Source organism: Podarcis tiliguerta (genome assembly GCF_965153285.1).
Source record: "Podarcis tiliguerta genome assembly, chromosome: 12".
Taxonomy (NCBI): domain Eukaryota; kingdom Metazoa; phylum Chordata; class Lepidosauria; order Squamata; family Lacertidae; genus Podarcis; species Podarcis tiliguerta.
This window is the reverse complement of record NC_139545.1, coordinates 32,212,387-32,236,507: the sequence shown is the minus strand read 5'-3', so window position 1 is coordinate 32,236,507 and position 24,121 is coordinate 32,212,387. Positions and strand designations below refer to the sequence as shown.

Genomic DNA, 24,121 nt, shown 5'->3' with positions numbered 1-24,121 from the left:
GCCACTTTTTAGGAAACGCATGGAGTGTTTATTTCTTTATTGTAAATTGAGCCTTTCACACTCTACTCAGAACTAAGACCCAATGAGTTCAATAGGATTTACTATTGAACTGTTCCTGATCATTCTCAGTTTCCATTATTATTATTAAGTCATCTTCCAGCTAATTTTTTTTATTCCATTTGTCTGCTGAAGGTGTTGCACACGATCCCTTCCCTCACACATTTTTTTCTTTTCCTAATGTAGAAGAGAATGTCTCTATTTCATCTGAGAATGTTGAGTATGAAAGTGATGTTTCGTAAACACAGGGCAACTTAGGAGAAATGGGTCAGGGTGGAATATTTTGTTTGTATGATGATTGTAATATGTTGAAAATTAAAGAGAAAATGAGGACGAGGAAGAAATGCATTTTTCATAGCTACATTGGGCATATCTGATTTCCTGTCAATGTAGCCTTGTCACCCTTTTAAAATCCCTTTTTGCACCCATTACAGAAAGGGCCCTTAGCAACATGGATGCAGCATTAGCATTGATTGAGTCAAAGCTCTGCTAGTGTAATTGAGCAGTGAGGCATAATGCAAAACTAAAAAGAGAGTATAATTGGTTGTAGCCCTGAGTTTCCTCAATGCTTCTGAGGGCAATCTTCGCTCAGCAGTGCTTTTGTACCCATAATGATGCCATTACCTGATCCTCTGTAACAGTTCTCACATTGATTTTACTGTTCCCTCTCTTCAACCTTCCCTACCCTGAATCCAATTTCCCTTCTTCCCTTTTAACCGATAAAGTAGTTAATCATCTGTGTGATGTTAATGGTGATTTAGGCTAACCACGGTATATCCTAAACCACAGATTGGGGTGGGTTTCAGATCTTAGGCTGACCGGGGGTGGGGGGCAGGGAGGCTAGTAATTCAGAACCAAAAGTTTTGCTTAAATTAATGCTGAGGAGAATTTGACCACAATTAAGGCGCTGGAATTGCTCCCAGGAGAGAAAGCCCTTTGATGTAAGGAGCCATGTATGCCCCAAACTGGCTTCTATTAGTTTACAATGGTTAATAGGAATCAGAATTCAGTGGTTTGTTTTTTTGGTTCTGGGTGAGAGAACCTTGTTGGGGTGTGGAAAGAGAATTTAAAGAGTATATTCACAATAGTGGCTTGAAACATTTGCACGAAGTTGTTCACATCAGAGAGGGGCAGGAATCACCACCCAACACCCACAGTCCTTCGGGTTTTTCTGCCCCATAACCCTGGCTCCCAGAACTCCTACTCATCAAACTGTCGTCTGCCCTTGTGTGCTCATCTGGGCCTGAGTGATGGCTGTTAGGGAGCGTTCGCATTACCACTCACTCTACATCCGGTTTTCTAATTGGAGAGAAGCCGGTTTGAGAAAAATGCATTAAACAGCAGAATTTGCCAAGAAACTTCCGGATTGATATGGATTGCGGCTGACATCATGTGAGTGCAGCTTCAAGAATTAGCAGTGCAAGCACTCTGGATGCTGAGTAAGCAGTTATTTGAACATACCCTTAGATTTTCATGGTCTTAATCAGGCCAAAACCAGAAGCTCAGAAGGTGGTCTGTTGAAAAATCATTCAGTTGCCCTTTCAAACTCCAGGTGTTTCTGTTTTTATTCATTAACCTATCCATTGCCTTTTATATACAACTCGATGTGATTTACAATTATACCATGATAGTAGTTTAAAAGCTGCACAAAAGCAACGAAAGATAGGTCCAAAAACAAAACGAAATGAGGCAGAGACCTTTTCATGTTGTCTAGCTTAATGTACTTAATGTAAACAGCGTTTCCGTGTGCAGCTCTGGCTCGCCAGATCAGCGATGTCACACTGGCCACGTGACCCGGAAGTGTCTTCAGACAGCGCTGGCCCCCGGCCTCTTTGAGTGAGATGGGTGCACAACCCTAGAGTCTGTCAAGACTGGCCCGTACGGGCAGGGGTACCTTTACCTTTACCTTATAGCTTAATGTACTTACCATTTTGTTCATTCTTTTACTGATCCCCAGCCGTCACTAGGGAATTACCAAGTTATGCTTACAGTTGCACCAGAACTCCCCCCCCCTCCAGATGCCAGTCAAAGGCAAAAAAGAGACCTCAATTCTCCCCTCCTCCTGGTTTGCAAAATCTAAATTTGCTACTTTTGCTTTGTAACAGGGAATCACCATGTCTGACAAGAGCGATTTAAAAGCGGAGCTTGAACGCAAAAAGCAGCGTTTGGCTCAGATAAGAGAGGAGAAAAAACGGAAGGAAGAAGAAAGGAAGAAAAAAGAGGTAAGGCTGCTGAGGCTCCCTTCCCATTTTTGCTTGTTTATTTATTTGGATGTATGTTCTCTACTGTCCTCTGAACATAAGTCAGTGCATTTTTTCTGGGGGTACCCAAGGGTAAGCAGTAAAGGTAAAGGTAAAGGGACACCTGACCATTGGGTCCAGTCATGGCCGACTCTGGGGTTGCGGCGCTCACCTCGCTTTATTGGCCGAGGGAGCCAGCGTACAGCTTCCAGGTCATGTGGCCAGCATGACTAAGCCGCTTCTGGCAAACCTGAGCAGCGCACGGAAACGCCGTTTACCTTCCCGCCAGAGCGGTACCTATTTATCTACTTGCACTTTGGTGTGCTTTCAAACTGCTAGGTTGGCAGGAGCAGGGACCGAGCAACAGGAGCTCACCCCGTTGCAGGGATTCAAACTGCCGACCTTCTGATCAGCAAGTCCTAGGCTCTGTGGTTTAACCCACAGCGCCACCCGCATCCCTTTTAGGGTAAGCAATACTGGCACCTTTTTTCTAGAAGAAAAGCACTGACATAAGTATATATAAGCTATGCTGCTTATGGTGTCCCCAAATTAGCTATTGACTTATTATTATTATTATTTAAGGAATCCTGTCCTTTCCGCTCACTTTGTGTAGGAAGACATCTCTATTAGCTTTTATATCACAGCTTGAAACCAGTTACTGCAGGTGTAAACAGGCTGATCCAGTCAGATGGGGAGAAAAATTTTGGACTGAATCTGGAACACCCAGCTTGACTCAGCGTGGATTCACTGTGGTTTAAGTGAACTTCTACCCAGAGTAGCTCATCCACAGCTCAACGGTTGCATAGGGTCCTACAGGAGGGTTTAAGTGCCCCCACAATTAGAAAAGTTTTTGTTTAACTGATCCTGTGGATCCCATGCAGTGATGTCATGATGCCAAAAGCTTATTTCTGCCCCACCTCAATTTTATTTTAATTTTTTAAAATGTAAATACTGTATACATTTAATTCTTTTTAAGTGACTGACGTTGTAATTCACAAAGGTTCCATGTGCCTATTTAAAAATATCTTTATTGTTCTTTTACAACCTGTCTCTCTCTCTCTCCCCTCCCCTTACGTTTGTGACTGGCTAGCCTGGTTGCTACGGTAGCAGATTTGCACTTATTGTTTTTCAGCAAAGTAAACGATAATTGCTGCTGCATTTTAGCCTCCTGGCTTGGTAACATCTTTTAGTTCTATTAAGGTTTGACTGACATATTAGTTTATTTGTCCTTGACGCTATGCGTGAGGTTTTTTTTCATTAAGGGGATTTGCACTTCTTTTTTATTCAGTCACTTAGCGAAATAGAGATGAGAATTGACAGGGAACGGATACTCATTTCCATGCAAAGTCAAGGAAGCATTAAGTGATTATGTTTCTTTTCTTTCAGATGTCAACATTTGCTGCAGTTTAAAGCACCTGTTATCCCTTTTCTAATAACTGGTTTGCTTTAAACTGACATTTTAATATCGTACGTGCATTTCATACCATTATTGGGCTTTGCTATGAGAAATTGACGTTGCAAATTTTGTTTTTTTTGCTGTCATCCTTCCATTTTGCACTTTTGATGGTTCCCTAGAAGCAACTGAGACACGCATACACAATCGCTGAATGAATCCCACCTTTGCTAAGAGTGCTGAAAGTTGTTGAGAGACCCTAGTTGCCCTCACAGAACTACAATTCTCAGAAGAGAGCTTGATGGTTAAACCACTCTGAGAATTGTAACTCTGGGAGGGGGGAATAGGGGTCTCCAGACAAGCCTCTGCACCCTTAACAAACTACAACTACCAGAATTCTTTGGGGGAAGCCATGACTGTTTAAAGTGGCATCATAGTGCTTTAAATGTATGGTGTGAATGTGGCCCAAGAAGCACCAGGAAGGGGGGGGGGGTAACCATTTCTTATTCCATCAAGGGGAAAGCTCCCACTAGTGTCAGGAAACACCATCCTCCTTTAATTTCAATTTTCTTTCGCTTCGGCTAATTGTCCGATACTATTATTTCAGTCAGATTTTCAGCAGAAGAAAGAACCAACGCAGGAAGATTCTGATCTGGACCGGAAGAGAAGGGAAACAGAAGCTTTATTGCAGAGCATTGGTATTTCTCCAGAACCACCTCTAGGTATTCAGAGAGAGACCTGTTCAAAACATTTTAGCCACCGTTTAAGATCCACACATTCTTTTGACTGTAGCATGCTTTTCTTTTCTTGGTTTTTGGCTGTTGTCCATAACGTTATGCGTTCTGCTTAAATACCATTTCGTATCGCCCCAATAACCAATTCAGAGCATTTCTGCTTCTTAGCTGTGCTGAATCTCAGTGTGTCTATTATGTGTTGTTCTCATCCAGACATTTCAAAATTGTTTCTCTGTGGGCCACACCACTCGCACCATCTTGGGCTGTCGCTGTTCCATTCTTCTGAAAATTGGCTCAGCTCCCCTTCATTCATCTGATTTTTTTCTTACGTATAATAGTTGCCCCTTTGAAAATAGAGTCCTTTATTGACCTTTAAAACAAGTATCATAAAAAAAGAAAAACTTAGAAACGAAACATAAATTTATACATACACACTGTACATTTAAAACACATTCCAAGCACATTTTCTCCCTCAGAGAATTCTGGGCACTGTGGTATACCCCTCACAGCGTTACAGTTTGCAGCAACCCTCAACAAACTACAGCTCCCAGAATTATTTGAGGTGGAAAATGTGGAATGTGCTTGTTTGATATACATGTCCCTTGCTCCCACCCTTTTCCTGCTGTTTTGTTTCATTCCATCCTAATCGCAGACCTATTTAGGCATTCTTAAGTGATTTACATGAACACGTGACAGAGGTAGAGCAGGTATGCTAGGCTCCATTCACTCTGCCCCACCTTGGTTCCCATTGCCCTCTGTGAGTTGGAAGGTGACTTTTGTTTTCAGTGGGAAAGTTTCCTGCACTCATGGAAACTCCCTAAGCATTTTACGAAGAGGCGTTGTCACAGTTCAAGGGTATTCAACCTGGCAAAGAAGGTGAGGAGCAGATCTCACGAGGGATGTGGCTTGCAAAGATGACCTGCTAGGGGGTGTGGCCTCAGAAGTGTTCTATGGGCTGGATAGAGGTTGGAAGGTCCACCTTTGTCTCCTGGACCTGATGTTTGCCACCCAGGCCTAAGCCGTGTAGGGCTTTTAGGAATGTGAAATACAATCTGAGGTCTCCAACATGAGCCAGCATGATGTAGCAGTTAAGAGTGCTGGACATGGGAGACTAGGGTTGAAATTCCCGCTCAGCCATGAAGCTCACCCAGTGACCATGGGTCAGTCATTGTCTCTTCGCCTAACCTACCCCGTAGTCTTGCTGTGAGGATAAAATGGTGAAGAGGAGATCTATGGACTCCACCGTGAGCTTTCTGGGGGAAAGGTGAGATATAAATGTAGAAATAAATAAATAAAACAAGTATATTGCCTAGTCTGGATCATGGCTTCAGTTCTGCAAGCCAGCAAGAAAACCCGGAGCCAGCACTGATGCCCATATTAAAATACGGCATGATGCATCTCTTGGCTCTAAAGCCATGATTCTCTTTGTAGGCTATTCATGCAAATTAAAAATCAGCTCCTCCCGATCCAGATAAAGCCCAAGAAGCAGAATGGATGCATAATAAGCACGTCACCTACCACTTCACACCTGTACCTGCCAAAGGGCTGTCATGAAAAATGAATGCCTTTTGCACTCGCGATTCGTTTTAGTGACAGTTCCTAGTGAGAATATGTGTAAGGTGTTGGACCTTGTGCCACGGCTGATCCATTTGATTGACACTTCTGCCAGGAGATGTGAAGGATTTAGCTAGGAAAAGAAAAAAGGAAAATGCAGTTAGGAAATTATTTTTGATTTAACAAAGTAAAACAGTGGATTTTTAAATGCCCAAGTTCAAACAGGCGATGTCCCATTATAAGATTTACATTTTCCTCCGTGTGGCTGCCATGAAGATTAGTCGAAGCAGAATTGTTTCTGCATTGCCTTCCCCCTTGCCAATCTAGATTCACAAACGACAACAGCATTTCCACTTGTGGTCTATCTTTGCTTTCAGTGCTTGAAATGGAAAGGTTCCACACCTTGTCTTTTTTTTGTGGGAGTGGGGGGACTTATTAAACTAAATCATCATGCAGTCTTACTTTGGCTCTTGGGCCTAGGCTGAGCACTGTGTGAGCAAGCTAGCTGACTTCGGTTTTGCCTTAACTTCACTTGGCAGGGTCCCAACCAATTACCCTCCTACTACTGGATTAGTTTTGAAGTTCCCAAGTTTTAAGCATCTCGGTTCTGTGACCCTGCAGTCATTCTGCATAAATGCCTATCTAGCCGCCTGCTGCAGAAAAGAATGAAAACCAAAGCCTTCCAGTGAAATCATTGGAGGTATAACACTTTCATGCTTCTGGCAGAAAAATGCCGAAGCTGTTTGGATCAGGCTAAAAGCCTAGCAGTGTAGATTTGCATCAGGTGGCATTAGTCCACACAGGCAGGTAGCGGTGGAGCGTGCCTTCTCAGCACCCGGGGCGTGCCTGGGGGGGTGAGGCACGGAGGGTGACTTGAGGACGCAGCAGGACAGGCATGCGCCCTTCCAATCAATCCGATTGGTCTGATTGGAAGAGTGCATGCCTGTTGCGTCATCCTGACACCCTGTCAGTCCCACGCTGCTTTGCAAGGCTGGGATGTGGGATTGGACTCACAAAGTAGCACGGGGCTGGTGTGAGGAGCAAAATGCACCCTGGGAAAAACTGTGCCTGGGGCAACAGTCCCCCCCTCGCCTCCCTATGCCTCTGCAGGCAGCCTATTAGAACAACAGGCTATGCAGCAACGTACTAACACAATGTATGTTAGCAGCCCAAAATGCCCAATAAACTTCTGTCTTGAGACTTTAAACAACTGCAGTATGCCTTTTCCATCCCATGTAATGACTTGGCTCCAACCAAGTTCTACTCAGAGTAGAACTTTCAAATTAATGAACCAAAGTTAGTCATGTCCGTTAATTTTAGTGGGTCTACTCTAAGTATGACCAGCATTGGCTATAAACCAATGTTTGCCTAGGCAACGGCCAGCTCTCATAAAGAAAATCCTTTTAACACTATGCAGAAATATTATTTTCAATTTTTCATTTCCCTTAACTTTTTTTTAAGATATCCAAGGCCTTTATTACCTCTTTGAATATGTTTCCATGTCTAAAAAAATATTTTAAATAATAACCTCAAAGAGTCCGTCTTAACACTGAGTACTGATACTATCATAACTCTCTTTCAGGCCAATCTAAAATTCATTTCAACTTTTAATTTGCCAAAATATTTAGAATTCACTTGACTTTCTTCCTTTTCCTTTCCTTTCTTTTCCTTCTTTTGGTTTCACCATTTCAAACTCTTCCACTCATCCAACCGTTTTATCATTTTGGATCCTCGCTTATGATTTGTCTTACACTGCTCTTCATCAGTGCAGTCGCTGCATGTTTTAACATGGGATACCTGTTATTTTCATTATTTAGTCCCAACCCCTATGTCTCCCTCTCCGAAATCAGTGAGCACTCCCAGCGAAGCCGGAAGCCAAGATTCAGGAGACTTGGGGCCCGTAGGAAGGTAAGACGAAATTCTCTGTCAGTGTATGCTGTTTGCTTTCATTGTGGATTCCTTTCATGTGAATGCCTTTCCTACCATACCATGCCACCCAGTTGTAAATATTGAGTAGACCCAGGGCTGGCTCTACTACTGACCAGAGTAGGGCAGCCACCTCAGGTGATATATGTTGCCAAGTTGTAAGTGTTGAACTTCTTTATCAACACAGAGCGTTTGCAGCAAATGGAGCGTAGAAATAAAAAGCTGTCCTCAATATCTTTTCTTAGTTTTATTTTCGAAAACAGTAACAGCCAAACGCTGCAAGCCATCACCAGCAGCTTACAAGACATTTGATCAAAACAAATACAGTTTCAATTAACCAATTATCCTATCACATCCCTTCCTGCACCCGCTGCAGAAAGTAACTCCCCTTTTAATTAGGCAAAAAGTCGAGAGACCACAGGTGTGCAGCTAAGTAGGTCAAACTGCAAATATACACCTCTGAAACCAACCTGGTTCCTGAGTAGTATTATTGACCACTTTAAGATAAAGGAAAACCAACAGTAAGATGACAGATCTGTGTGTGCCACGCAGCTTGCCTTTCCAGCCCATTGCCTTAAGGTTTGGTGGGTGTTGTCTCATCACCAGTGTGTTGTCCTCCATGTGTTGTTGACCATCAACCCCAATCAGCCTGTGCCTTTCTTGAATTAGTGGGAAAGGCTATGGGGTCTGGAAATGCATCTGATCTATTGGAGTACAATAAAAGGAGCCTGTAGGTTGGGGGTCAGGAACCTTTTTCAGCCTGAAGACTGCATTCCCTTTTTGGCAACCTGTCATGGGCCAGTGGTGGGGGGAGGCAAGACGCACAATGGGCAAAACAACAAATGTAAATGTTACCTTTGCAGACTAGACTTGTTTCCAGGGCTAGCCCAAGACATTTTGGCACCTGAGGCAAACCACAAAAATGGCATCCCCCTCCCTGAGAAGGGGTGAGTGAAGATCTATATCAGGAACATGGGGTGGGAGGGAATAAAGATGCACATTGGTATCTGCTGCCTCTGTGGATTGTGGCGCCTGAGGCAGTCACCTCAGCTTGCCTCATGGGTGGACCGGCCCTGCTACTTTCTATACACACACCCGCCCATATTACATGTATTATCAGATTTCAAGGACACATCCAGCCAACCCAAAACACTCATGGAAGGTGTGAAGTAGGACTGGTGAGAATCCCAAACAAACAAAAAGCGTGAGAGAAAATGTAGCTTTAAATGAGTTTTTTAAAGGGATGTAGAGATGAATTGTTGTGGGTATCAGGAATATACAGTGTTGTTTTAAAGTAGGTAAAATGGAAGTTTGTTATTAACTATGAAGTTTTATTGGATCAGAAGTTGCCACAAGCATTGCCCTTATGAATTATACGAGGAACAGATTTATAATTAAAGGGATGGCTAGAGTGGGGCAGATCACCACCATTTGAATTTGTCTTTCATCTTGACCTACCTGGCTGTAGGTGATTGACTAACCTAGGGCTGTGTCACTCAACTCAGTCACTCTTTTCACCTCAGCCTTCAATACTGTAGTCACTATCTTCCTCTCAGTAGTCAAGGTGAAAAAGCAGACTCCTGCCCAATACCCTCAATTGCCCTCTCACCGGTTTCCTGGTGGAAAGAGGTGAGCCTCTTGCTCTTGCTCCACCTCAAAATAACCTCCACCAAAATGCCAACATTCCCAGATGTTCCCATCATCACAGGGCAAGACTTGATGTTCCCAAGCCTGCTGATGGTTCTTGACAGCTTTTGCTGTTCTTCATCTGTTCTGACCACACTGAGCCAACGAGTGCTAGATGGAAAACGCCACCCTCCGTCACATAGCCTGTGTCTTAGGATAAAGATTCTTTGATCCTCGGCTTTGCTGGCTGTTACATCTCTGTGCTGGATGCATCTTCTAATTCATTCAGCCTCAAGCACTCTCCAAACTTGTCCTTCAGTACCTCAGGTTTCAAGGACAACCCTTTCAAGTCTTCCCATGAGCTCTAAGTATGCCAATTCATATTGTGCAGTATTATTGTCAAGAAGAAAACAATAAAACATTTCCAGTGTAGCTGCTTCCTAGTAGCATCACACTTACTAGCCATGTGGTATCTTCTTGGGCATTAACTTAGGTCATTTCATTTATAAAATGCTTCTCATGGAGCATTCCAAAGCAATGAACAATAAAGTCAACAATAAAAACAATTTCCCAAACTAGTACAGATACAGGCTGGGATAAGAATCTAGACTTGGTCTACAACAGAAAAGACAGTAGAAAAGCCAGCTCTGTGATCTATATTGAGAGAGTTGCAGTGGGTAGATACTGGCACACTAAAGGTCCAACTCTTATATTATATGGAAGCGACCTTCTGATGAGATGGTATCTGCAGGAGGCCCTCTCCTGTGGAGCACAGTGATCGATTGGGTACACTGCTGCCAGCATCTCGACCTTTGCCCGTTAGCTAATAATTGACAACTTTAAGCAGTATGGCTGCTGTATTAATACGTCCAAATAAGAATATTTCTATCAAATCATGGTGCCCATGGAAGGCACTGAAGTAAATAGACTGACAACTTTTACTGCATTCCCATCGTTGATGGCAGTTGTCTTGTGGCTTTGTGTGATTTCTTAGGTTGTCATGTGGTTTCAATCGGTATGGGTGAATTAGTGCTTGATTTATATGGATCCAGGTTTTCCTACTGTTCTTCATGGCAATATTTGGTATATACTCTAAACCAGCTTTTCTCAGTCTTGGGTCTCCAGATATTATGGATCATCAACAACAATTACTTATTATTTATTTGTATGCCGCCTATCTGATAGGGTTGCCCCAGCCATTCTGGATGGCCCCCAACACAAGAATAGTAAAAACACAATAAAACATCAAACACTAAAAACTTCCCTGAACAGGGCTGCCTTCAGATGTCTTTTAAAAACCATGTAGCTGTTTATATGTTTGACATCTGCTGGGAGGGCGTTCCACAGGGGGGTTCCCACTACCAAAAAGGCCCTCAGCCTGGTTCCCTGTAACCTCACCTCTTGCAATGAGGGAACCACAAGAAGGCCCTCAGAGCTGGATCTCAGTGTCCAGGCTGAACAATGGGGGTGGAGTTGCTCCTTTAGGTATACTGCTCCCGCCATTCCTGACTACTGGTCCTGCTAGCTAGGGATGATGCAAGTTGTAGTCCAACAACACCTGGGGACCCAAGGTTGAGAAAGGATGCTCTAAACAGAAACTCATGAGATAAATCCATCTAGCAGTCTGATCCAATATATGTTTACTTGTACGTCTCACTCAGTGTGGGGTTTAGTTTACTTACTCCCAAGTTAGAGTGTGTGCGTGGGATTGCTGGTCACGACCTCAATCCTGTGAGCATTTGGTGGAAAGCAAGCCCTATTGGACACATGAGCTTACATGAATAGTAAATTTCTGTTTGTATGACCATCACAAAAGCACGGATTGGTTCTGGGTGCCTGCCAGATACAGAGTCGGGAACCTCTGGTTAATTAGTCTTTTTGCATGTGAGCCAGTGGCATCATTAAAAACAGTCACACTCTCATTCCTCAAGGAAATGTAGAGTTTGGTTGTCTAGATTATAGTTCTCATTAGTAAGTTTCTCATGGTATGGTTTTGAAGGGGGGCGCTCTTGTTCCCTAAGGGGGCTTCCTAGCGTGACTTAGCAACCTGAGTCTCTGCTCAATCCTGTATTAATATGTAATGTGCTGTCACTGAACTCGGGTGGATAATGGCCCTGTCGTACTCATTAATCTACTCATGAAAGCTTTAATTAGTCTGCTTTTCTTTTAGAGGTGGCAACATCTATTGGCCCCAAGGAAATCAAAGGTGTCACTTACCATTGGATACCCATGGAGAATGTTACAAGGAACAACAAGAGCCACGTGCATTTTGCAGGAGAAGACACGGGGAGCCAGAAACTCAAAAAGGGGGTGGGAATCCAGTAAGCAGTTGAGAAGCAGTTCTTACAAAATTCACTTTTGTGTGTTTATGTGTTTAGACTTATAGCAAACCTCCCCCTAATGTATGCAGGGAGTTGTGGTTGTTTTTAAAGTCTTAAATCTTAATAAGGGGGAGCATTGGAAAATAGGATCGCGGGGCACTGTCAAGCGGAAAGGCGTGTGCAGATCAGATCCTGAACCAGCTGTTAATGGTAGTCCCTGAATTAAGAGGATCAGTGCTAGCTAGCCTGAAATGGGGAGCCGGCAAAGGCGGACCTGACATTTGAACCTGTGCAAAGCCTATACAAGGCAACATTGTCCTCCGGTAACCTCAATTGCCTTTGTCCGCTGAGGATTCTGTTCCCCATCTCTTCCTTTAATCACACAGTAATGGAATTCTCCCTAACGGAATATTGTTTGTCACTTGGGAAACTTGACAGGTTTTGAAAGAGGATGGAGCAAAGGGGTAATGACTGCCTTGAGCAAGCTGCGTGTCCCCCGCCCCCCCTAAGTATCCTGGGTGTGCAGGTATAAGTGGTCCCCCGATACTCATGACATTAGAAGCTGGCGCATATTCGGCAAATCACACTTTCTTCGCTAATGACCTTGGCAGTGTTGGGGAGATCATTTTCACTTTGTTTCAGTTTCATCTAGGCAACTTCTCTAACACATTAGGCACAGAAAGTGCTTGGCATCTTCTGCCCCCTCCTCTTTCATCACTCAGGTTAGGTAGAAGTATTGGGAGGAAGAGATTCTGCCTCTGCTGATGCAAAGCCACCTGAGCAAAATCTTATTGGCTTGTCTGTGTCGTTTGGTATTTTTATTTTGAAGGCATCGCTTTCAAAATTGCCTTTCCAATGACACACAAAATCCTGGGCAAGTTTTCAACCAAGTCACCAGGAGGATTCCCTTACTACAGCTCAAATCCTTTTGAACATGCCCCGCTGCAAGGTCTCTTTTATTTATTTATTTATTCTTTTAATGGACTTAATATTGATTGTTTCATCTCAATGTGTCAGCATGTGGCCAGTGCCCTTGCTCTCGCCCTCCAAAGTGTAAACTAATAGGAACTGAGCTCATCTAGCGTGATTGTCCCATTTGCAGTCCAATCAATTCATAGTACTTTTGTGCAGGAAGTCAGTCCCTCTGTGTTTAGCTAGGAAGCATGTATAGGGACTCCTCTAGGCAACCTGTTTGTTGAGTGTCCTTCCTGGTTAGCTCACACATAACTTATGCTGGTGTTAGACTGTGTCCAGTTTTCATCGAGCATTTGGAATTGATAGTGGGGAAGTTAGATGACACTGAGCGTTCATCCTGATTTGTTTGTGCTGCGTTCCCTTTAATAAATCATTCATCCCGCTTATTAAAAAATAGAAGCGGATTTGTTATGTTTGAGTGACAGTGTGCTTTAATCCACTTTTATGGTACAAACCTACATTTCTGGCATGCTCTTGAATCTTTTGCAGATGGGGGACTTGAGGAAAAGAAACGGATTAGTGTGTTGTTTTCCAGGATGGGGACCATGGGCAACTGTCCCTAAATCCAGTGCTGGAATGAGTTTTCCAGCCTTTTCAACCAATTTTCTTTGCCAATCTCATAGTTGTGTGGGCAGAGTCAACACTTAGGTGCACATTAAACCAACTGACTCAGTCCAAGATGCAAGTGATATTTTTTTTACATTTTTAAAGTTCATTGTTAAATTTATATTCCACCTCTTATATCCTCCAAGGAGTTGAAGGTGGCATCCTCCCCATTTTGTCCTAACAAAAACCATGTGAGGTAAGTTAGGGTGTGAGGCCATGGCTGGCATGATGCCACCCAGTGAACCTCATGGCTGAGTGGGGATTTGAACCCAGGTCTCCCAGCTTCTAACCCAGCTCTCTAAGCACTACACTACACAGGCTCTTCAAAGTGCTGTGTTGGTGGGGGCTGATGGGAGTGGTAGCCCAAAACATCTGGAGTGCATCAGATTGCAGAAGGCAGGTCTAGTCCAGGGCTGGTGAACCTCTGGCTCGAGGGCAGGGGAATGTGGCCCTCTAAGTCTCTCTGTCTGGCCCTTGGGAGTCTTTCTGTGCCATAGCCATGTTCTTCAGTAGCCTTGCTCCACACTTTCCTTAAATGTCCTTGCTTGGCTGAAATGTGTCCTCTGATAATGCCTGAATGGAGGAAAGAGAGGGGTGCAAGCTAGCTTACTGTACAAAAGTGGTGTGGGCACAGTGGTGGGGTCAACCCATGCCAAGCTCTCCATTGCCTTGCCCCTGCCCCTCTCCATTTTCATATATGGCACCTACACTGCCTCGCCAGCTGCAACTAGTTTCACTTCAATATGTTCTCAGCTTGTATCCTTGAACACCTTAAAAAATTGCAATGTGGCAAGTTGTGGTCTTTCCCGGGTTGGAACTGCCACAAGACTACTTCACTGTGTCATTTTTTAAAAAGATCAGCTCCTGGAAAAATCAATTTATAAAATAGTCATATATTAATGTGTCCTTAGATATAGCCTGTTAGTCAACCAGTTACTAACTGCCTGTAGGTAGTGAGGACAATTATTTATAACCTACTGTTTTAATAATTCCATTTATGTACCATTGTATTAGATAAGTATGTATAGAATTATAGTGTTTTTAATGCACTTTTTGTTTCTTCATTCATTTGTTTCTCAAATCCATCTGTCAGTTCAAATGAGAATGCAGAGATCACTTGATCCCAATGCTGGGAATCCAGATCCCAGCTGGAGGAAGCACTCTCATTGCTGTGCTTCCAGATTTCCTCTCCTACCTGCCTAAAACTTGCTCAGTCCTCTTAACCCATAGCTGGCAATGCTGATCATCTGTTAGTCGGTGTGCACGCCCCGTGCCATGCAGACACCCCAAGTGTTGCATGCAGAGATTTCCTGCCCTCCCAATTGTAGCCTTTTGTGCCTCTGGTGCAACAAACCTGCATGCAGCGACCTGCTTGCAGAACGCTCTTTCCAGGGCACTCAAGCACATGGGTGCTCCAGTGTACTCATGAAGCTCCAGCAAGCGCAAGGGCTTCCCCGTTGACCTTGATGTTGAGCTACAAATTGGATGCAGCTTTTTCACTGTGGGTGGGTGGGTGGGTGGGAAATCCACATTTAACATCATCTGCTCTGGATTACCATATTTTTCCATCTATAAGACGCCCCCATGTATAAGACACCCCCTATTTTTGGGGACTCCGATTTAAGAAAATGGGGGAAGATCTATCCGTGTATAAAACGCCCCCAAATTTTGGACATTTTTTAGGGGAAAAAATCTAGTATTATACCATAGCTGTCAACTTTCCCCATTTTTAAAGGGAAATTCCCTTATTCCAAATACGATTCCTCGCAAGAAAAGGGGGAAGTTGACAGCTATGTCTTATACACGGAAAAATATGGTATATTCATCAGTTAAGCAGCTGAGGCCTACCTGATCTTTCAGGGTGGTTGTTTTGGAAGTGAAGCAGAGCTGAGGAAAAGTCGGAAGCCTCTTGTCCTTGCTAGCGTAACATTCTCCAGTTTTGAGAGAGAAAGAGAGTTTGATGGAATTACCTGCTCTTGTCTGACAGTTAATATTCTGTGATATTGCCTGTGTTTCTCTGTTGTACTTTTGGAGCTGTGTTCTGTGCTTTTACAGCATATGGCAAACGACGAAGTGATTTGTTCCTCTCCCTGCAGCCCGTCATTGCAGTTAATTCTGTGTGTTCTTCTTCCTCCCCTTGTGCTGTGCTGCTGATAACCTCGCTAGGACCCTGCAGTGGGACACAGACCCTTCAGTGCTGCAGCTTCAGTCTGACTCTGAACTTGGGTATATGTCCACTCTTGTTCTTTATTTTCCCTCTTGTTATACTATGACTTTGTTTGCACCGGTTATGTTGAAGTTGCTTCCTCAGTCAGCTTTCTCCTTGCGTGTATGTGTGTGCCGAATCCTCAGCGTCATACAGTACTCTTATTTTTGTTTTGTTTTTTAAATTTTTGGGGGAAGGACCATCTTCTTCTGAGAAAAACAGAAGTGAAGCTTTCTGAAAATGGTTGCTACTTCTGGCTAGTGAAAACATCCAGGGTCCAGTGCACTTTTGATGTTTTCAAAAGAAACATTTTCATTTCTCTGGAGATGAAATGTTAGAAAAGCATGTTTGTGGAAACAGTAACATGCATGTTATAGGTGTGTACTATCAACATGTATGTTTTTAACATCCCCGGCAGGCCACAGATTTTCCCTACTTGTTCATTGTTCAAAGTATTTTATTAATATCACATCAGTCGTATTTCTATTTCCTTTTAGCCCATTAACCCTTTGAAAGTTGCAGCCAATAAATTAGCTAATACAATTTGCATAACGTTGGCTTCTTCAGTACCATGATATAATACATTGATGTAATATTTTTGCACTGAACTTCCTCCAGAGGGCTCAGCTCTGTGAGGTTGACTCTGTTGAGCAGAGGTGACTGTCCCAAAGTCACCCAGTTTGCTTCATAGCTGAGCTGGGATTTGAACCAGGGCTTCTCCACTCTGAGATTATGTTTGGGTTGTGTTACAAATAACCTTAAAACTGCCTTTGGATAGATATTGGTTACGTACATAAAATATTTTTTTTATTGGATTAGTGGTGGGCGAGGAGCAGAATATGACTGCAGCCCAGTGCACACCAACTTTGGGAACAAGCCCCATTTTATACAGGGATATTTGCTTCCACATAATAATGTATAGGCTCACGATATGAGAAACAGTGCAACAAATATCCTGTCCATCTTGAGGACAGGACTGCAGTACCATTACCAGTGTTATCATAAGAATGTCAAGCAACTTCTGTTTTTATCTTTTGATTATTAAGGACAAACTAAGCATAAAGCCGTTCACACAATTAGCATTTTTGTTTGGGGGGGAGGAAGTAAGGGGAAGGCATGGGGGCCCTGGCACAGATCAGGATAGCGGGGGGGGGGGGCGGTTCCTGCACTGCGCTTTATTTTTTAGAAGTAATTTGCATAGGAAGCTGCCTTGTACTGAGTCAGAACACTGGTCTATCTAGCTCACTATTGCCTGCACTAACTGGCAGCACCTCTCTAGGGTTTCAGGCAATCTCAGCCATAACTGGAGATGCTGGGGTTTCAACCTGGGGCCTTATGCAGGCAGATCATGTGCTCCACCACCAAGTTTACAGCACTTCCCCCGCACGCCCGATTGCATGAATGGTGTCTTGTCTGGTTCAGCTCTTAGAATCCAGCAGTAAAAGATTCTGGTAAGGTTGGATGACGCCCTTCGCGCATCCTGCGAACAGACTGCGGTTGATGCTTTGGAGTCTGCGTTGAGTTAATGCACAGTGGCAAATTCAGAGCTGTGAAAAAGAGCCATTTGGGGGTGTTTATGAAATCCTTTCTCAAAAACAGACTAGTTGCAGCACTAGCAATGGTGGCTGCTATACTGCCAGGTCATTTTTATTTTTTGCTGAAAGCTCGATTTAAAGCAGAATGGAGTAGAAACAGCACTTTTCTAGCTTGCAGCATCAGTGTCAGCCCCCTGAGAGAAAGCAAAGTTAAGTTGCTAAGGGAAAAAAACCCACATCCTGTGGGAACTGGGGAAAGGATTTAACTCAGCGGTGGAGCAAAGGCCTGGCATGCAAAAGCTTCTGGGTTTGGTCCCCAGCATCTCCAGGTAGGGCTGGAAACAGTGGTGGACCCCACAATCCGCCCCCTCTCCGCTTCTCATCCTCCATTCTAAATAGTTGTGAGATCCTCTGCAGTGCCTCCGGTGCTTGGCGCCCAGTGCTGCTGAACTGGTTGCGCTCCCCTAAATCCGCCTCTGCTGGGAAGTACAGTGCCTGAAACATTGGAGAGCTACTTCCTGTCAGCATCGACAATGCTGAGCCAGAAGGACTAATGGTCTGACCCCACTATAAGGCCTCTGCTTGTGTTCATGACTGAGCACCGTAGCGCTTTTGACAGCACACTCCAGTACCTAACCCAGCCTTTTGGTTTGCTTGTTCCAGCCGCCGCCTACACAAACTGGGCGTGTCAAAGATCACCCAGGTGGACTTCTTGCCCCGGGAAGTGGTGTCCTATTCCAAGGAGACGCAGACGCCTTTGTCTACTCATCGATCTGAAGGTAAAGCAGCTACCCTTTCTTCCTTGGAATTCGAGATGTTTGGAGTGAAGAAAAAAAAGCTCACTTTGATCAGTGATCACTTTAATGTCGCACACCATAAAGGTTATTAGAAAGTGAAAGACATAGCAAGCTTTCTGTTACAAAGAAGTAATTGGTATGTGATTTGGAGGGTGGTCTCTTTTGCAATAAAAGCTTCCAGCCTCAGGACAAGTTACTTGGAAGCCCTTTCAGTCAACTGTGGTGGAGTTCCTGAGCTGGGAGGCTATCAATTCTTTCTGACATGTATCTCCTCCATTTTCACTATTTAGTTTTGTTCTATCTCATGTATGCGCCTGTGTGGAGTTTTTAAAGCATTCTATTCATTGTTTTCTTTGGAAGTGGCCTGTGGACTAGCCCAGTAAATGTGATTATTTTATGTTGTTTTACTCTATGTTACATTTAACCTCTCTGGGAAGGGAGAGTGGAAGGTTTATTAGTGGCAGACACGGTCACATCATTGACGTCCTACTGATTGTGCTTCAGATGGAGTTAGTTCACATTGACAACAATAATATATAACTGTGTTATTCATAAAATAATTGTAGCAGCAACCTATATGACTTAGGAATTGCGTCTGGCTGTAGTCTTGGTTTTGTCTTCAAGGAAACCATTTTTTTCATTCCAATAGCAACACGTGTTTGTACGTTACACTGGATTTGTTGAGATTTTAGCGGTAGCCGGTCCGCATGATCAGTTGAGCATGTTCCCAGGTCAGTGTGCATGGGATTGCAACTTTAACCTCTAATGCTGTTCAGATGTTCAAAAACATATGGAGATAATTGAGAGTGTGAGCATACTCTGGCATATCCCCACACTCTGCGCCCTTCCCGATCCTGTCAGTGGTTGGAAGGTGGATCTTCAGTGGGGCAGCCTTCCACATGCACACACAAGCCCTGTGAGCATGAAGAAGCCTTGAGTGCCCAGGATTTCATCCTACTTATGCCCATTTGGTAGCCTCAGCCTATACACAGCACTGAGGAGTGGATCACATAGGTTGCAGCAGTGGCGGTGTGGGAATAAGGGACAAGTGACCTTGGCCTCGTTCTCCTCCCTTGCATCACCCCTCCAAATACTGCTTGCTTATGAAGACCCAAATAGGGTTTCACGAAAAGATCCAAAGTCTTTTAATTAGATGGAGAGAAGACTGCAACTTCTTTGGGGTATTTTAATTTTATTTGTTTTTAAGAATGTCTTGACCGTTTTAGAAAGCTTTTGCTTTGTTTCTCTTTTGAAATGCTGCATGTTTGCTGCCCTGGGCTCGAGGGAAGGCAGGATATACGTTCAATAAATAATAATAAAATAAAAAACAGATCTGCAGTGCAAGTAAGCTCTTTATTTCCAGCAGTTTCCTGGTGGCTTCCAAACTAAAAGGGAGATATAGCTTAGAAAATCTGTCTTGTTTCATTATTCTGTATACGCTGGAGGTGTGGAGGCTGGCTGGCAGCTTCTAAACAAGTAGTTGAGTCATCAAGAAGACATATCATTTTCCTCCACTTTCTTTTTTTGGTCTATTCAGCATCCTACTTCCTTCCACAGAATAATGTATTTTTTGTTGGAAAACCTGCAACTTCCTTTATTTGAGGGGAAGAAATGACATGTCATTTTTGGCTCGGTGTACAATTTGAGATGCTGTAGATATGCCTCTTGACCTCACTGTTCATTCAAAATGCCTGAGACAAAGAGGTCACATTGCGATTGTAATAAGGATACTTCTGAAAAGGCTCCTCTCTCCCAGCAGTAAATCATCATCCATACACCATAACACATAGGAACACTTGTCCTTGTGGATCATGGCATCCTGTTGCAAGTCTCCAAGACCTTCCCAGTACTGTATGAGATGGACCAATGACCTGACTCAACAAGGCATCTTTCTGTGTTCCCTGACCATTGGCCCTGCTGGCTGGGAGAGTTAAAGTCCCACAACATCTGGAGGCCAATACTTCAGGGAAGGCTGAGCAAATCATTTAGAGCACTCATATAATTACTGAATCGATGTGCCTTCTGAAGTTGCCTTTATTTTATCTGCCGTTCAGGGTAATTACCATAATGGGTTAGCAAAGCAGAATAAATATTTGGAGCAGGAATGGGGCATCTGGGGCCCCCCAGATGTCGCTGGACTAAAACTCCTGTTGTTGTTAAATTTGTGTACCGCCCTTTACCCATAGGTCACGGGGCGGTCCACAACACAAAATTACAATATAAAAAACAAAGAATACATAAGAGCAATAAAAACAGAAGCAATCTCATTTTGTCAAAAGATGTATGGTCCATCAAGGAGTTATATTACTGCCCCCCATCATTCCTGACCATGGGCCTTGTTCCCTGGGGAGGATGAATTGGAGCCTAACAATATCTGGACGGCTAGTGGCTCCCTCTTCCTGCCGTAAGATAAACTGTTGGTGCCTGAATGCTTTTCTTTTGAGGGCAAGCAGCAGCTTGGGGGACGGGGTGGGGGTGGGTGGGATGAGATTCAGGTCAATAAACTGACATTGCTGAAAGGATGAATCTCTTCACTTCCAGCTGCATAGGACTGCTCCCAAAGCGCTCCCCCCTCTTAATTGAGAAAGATTGGAGATCTCGTGGATAGCCAACGTTACATTTAGCTCAGCTCTCCAATAAGCTAGCCTACTGCTTAACATTTGATCTTACGGCAGGAAGAGGTGCCAAAGCACTGTCTCCTTAAAGCATATATTGATGTAATAAAATAGCGACGTAAATCTATTTGTTGCGGAAGTACAGTGGTACCTTGGGTTACATACGCTTCAGGTTACAGATGCTTCAGGTTACAGACTTCACTAACCCAGAAATAGTGTCTCAGGTTAAGAACTTTGCTTCAGGATGAGAACAGAAATTGCACGGCAGCAGCGGGAGGCCCCATTAGCTAAAGTGGTACCTCAGGTTAAGAACAGTTTCAGGCTAAGAACGGACCTCCAGAACGAATTAAGTTCTTAACCCGAGGTACCACTGTAATCTAAAACCCAAGTGCAAGACTGGGTGTGAAACGGCAGAATTTGCCTTCAGAAATGGCACAAGCATATGCTTCTCTTTTGAAACATGGATTTTTTTTGCAGGAGTTTGTTTTATTCTTTACTCCAGAAATTTACAAAGAGTACCCTCTAGTGGTGTATGTAAAAACTGACATTGTGGTGGAGGAGGCGATCAGAGGAAACTGACTAGCAGTTCTGAATATGGAAGCACGGCATTGTCCCAATTATTTAAGGGCGGGGAGCAATTTTAATGGCAAAAGGAGCAGATGCATGAGACAAATATAGTCATTCACTTAACCTGTGGCTCACATGGGTGAGAAGTGGCTGTGCCTTCCTCTTGCCTGGTAATGATTTCTTGAAGGGCAGCTCTGTTAGATCTGTTGTTCCAGAAGGAGAGAGAGAGAGAGCTCTAAAAAGAATCTTGTGGTATTTTAAAAAACAAATACATTTATTAAGACATAAGCTTTTGTTGTTACAATGCATGCATTCTCTCTGATAGAAGGAGATTTATTATGCTATTCTTGAAAGGGAATTGGACAACTTCATAGAGGTGGACAGCTCTATCCATGATAATTTGGGGGTATAACAGAGGAAGGGAAAGCTGTAGCCCTCCCGGTGTTGTTTGACTCCAGCTCCCATCAGCCCCAGGCAGCTTGGCCCAATGGTCAGGGATGATGGGAGTTGGAGTCCAACAACATGTGGGAGCCCACAGGTTCCCCAGCCCTGCAGCACAGCTTCAATGCACATCCAAAGGTATTGTGCTTCTGAGGACCACTTTGGGGGCAGAAAGGATGCTGGTCAATATGGATCCTTAGGACGATCCAGCTGGTCTCTTCGTATGTTGCCTTGATCTACATAACAATTATTTATCTGTCTTGTCAGACCTTCCCACCCTGTGCCCGGCTTCCATCACCAGGGCTTTTTAGAAAGGCGTCTGTCTGATCTAGTCCCCCCGCCATGTTTATTTCTTATGTTTCCATTTTGATGGTTGTTTTGGAAATGATGGTGGCTTAGGCTTTGCACCTTAATGTTCTGATCTTATAACTGGAGCCAGGAATGGCGATTGCGAGGTATTTTAATATTGTGTAATGTTTGGATGTAACAGTTTCTTTCAAAATTAGGCAGGATATACATTTTAAAACAAGGTGGGTTAATTTTAAAAATGTATCACAGCCTTCCTCTATTATTTGTTTATTATAAGATTTCTTAGTAACTTTTGCAGTGAAACAAACACAGAAAACTTGCACCACTCGCCCGTTTGACTTAATAATGTCTACACTGACTGGCAGCCTTTCTGTTGTGTTTCAGACAGGGGTTTCTCGCAGCTGTACCTGGACATCTTGGGGATTGAACCTGGATGCAATGCAAAGCAGATACTCTGACACTGAGTTGCAGCCCTTCCCTAAATCAGTTCACAACTATCCTCAGAGGATTTACTCTCACAACAATCTTGTGAGGCTATGCTGAGAGGGAGTGATCTAGTGAGCTTTGCCTACAGACAGAAATTTGAATTCAGGTTTCCCTCATCCAAATCCAATACTCTAACCACTATAGCAGACTAATTAGCAGAGTTGTGGCGAACCCTATCTTTCTTTAAATTTGGTCACCTTCATAGCTGCTATAACGCTCCTATATAGAAATACTTTTGTGGTTCATTATTCTGTGTTCCGCTATCCATTTCCTTCTTTTGTTCAAAGTTACATTTCAATCCAGTCACTTTTAGAATAACTGCTACTTTTAGTTACAAGGAATTTCAGATGGGAGGGATTGGAGGAAGTCAAGTAACAGGTTTATGAGGTTGGAAGTTTAATCAATTATTAATTTGTATTGTATTTGTGTAATTGTTATATAGTTTGTTGTTATTTGCTTTATTTTTTTTCTTTTTTCTTTTTTCTTTTCTTTATTGGTTTTTGAGTATGTGTTATATTTGTAAGAAACTTAATAAACATTATTGGGGGGGGGGAATAGAATAACAAACCTAAGATTTCTTAATATTTGTGCGACACTCTCCCCCATTAAATAACTATTTCTTATCGCGTGAAGTGTGCACTAGGAATTGGTTATAACTCCATTAACTGAAATGATCAGAATGACAGGGATACTGTAGTTATTGATGCATTAGCTGCATCAATATGTATAAATTTCAGCTGTTTGGAGTATCAGTCAACAAGCATTGTCCCATAAAAAGGTCCAAAATTCAGCACGGAGAGTCACTACCATAAATGTGCAATAACGTACTTGTTGGATGAGGAAAAGAATGCTGCTGTCAAGCAAAAGGAACCCAAATAAGCCTCATGCAAGGAAGAGGGCATCTTGTTCTCTAAAACGCATTCTGAGATGCCTACCTGCTGGACGGCACTTTTTTAAAATGTCTCTCTCATATATATTTTCCCCCATGTAACATTTTTACAAATCAGTTTCATTTGTTGAGACATTGGGAAGAAAAGGGGGAGAGAGGTGGAGGGGGGGGAGATGGGTGGGGTTGGGGTTGGGTGGCGGTGTTTCTATTTTACTTAATATATGTAGGGTTTGGTGTCAGCGTTGCTTGTGCAGGTTCTCTGCTGTTCACTTGTGTTTCTTTGGTGGTGAGAGAGGTTGGGGTTGGCCTAGGGTGCGGCTGTTCATTTGTGGTTGGCTGTGGTGATCTTTGTTTTCATGTGTGAGTGGGGTGGGTGGGTGTTTTGGATCAGGTTAGCCATATTGATTTGTATGCTGTTGGTGGATTTTTGTCATTGTCTTGTTGGGCTGTGTATGTGATCCAGGGGAGCCATACTGGGGTGAAGGCGTCTTCTTGTATTTGTCCCCGTGTCAGTTTCAGTTTATTGGTTAATTTTTCTAGTAAGGCTGTTTCCCATACTATTTGGTACGATTGGTCCATGCTTACTCCTGACAGGCTTGATGGCACTCTTGAGATTATTCTGTGTGGCTGGAGGTTTGATTTAATTTTGCTGCAGGTGGACCCAGCCTGGCATGTGGCCAATTGCGGACCCCCCAAGAGCTTTAATTGAGATTCCTGCATTGCTGGGGGGTTGGACTAGATGATCATCCGAGGCCCTTTTCAGCTCTACTATACTAGGATTCTATTATTCTTCCACTCCTTGCTGATGATAAGTCTTTTGCTTTGCTTTCTGCTAAGAACGGGG

The 24,121-nt window shown here is 43.4% G+C and overlaps 1 protein-coding gene across 6 annotated transcripts in view; it reads left to right on the top strand.

Annotated features, from left to right (window-relative positions):
* The window catches only part of DYNC1I1 (dynein cytoplasmic 1 intermediate chain 1), a 225,736-nt gene that overhangs the window by 44,129 nt on the left and 157,486 nt on the right, over positions 1-24,121 (top strand). For 4 of the 6 annotated variants that reach the window (XM_083405396.1, XM_083405397.1, XM_083405398.1 and 1 more), the window contains 5 exons: positions 2,163-2,279; positions 4,298-4,412; positions 7,796-7,886; positions 15,599-15,658; positions 17,837-17,952. In XM_083405396.1, the coding sequence (XP_083261522.1) occupies positions 2,163-2,279; positions 4,298-4,412; positions 7,796-7,886; positions 15,599-15,658; positions 17,837-17,952 (499 nt within the window). The remainder of the gene's footprint in view (positions 1-2,162; positions 2,280-4,297; positions 4,413-7,795; positions 7,887-15,598; positions 15,659-17,836; positions 17,953-24,121) is intronic. The other 2 variants (XM_083405400.1, XR_014503520.1) reach the window with 2 other exon arrangements.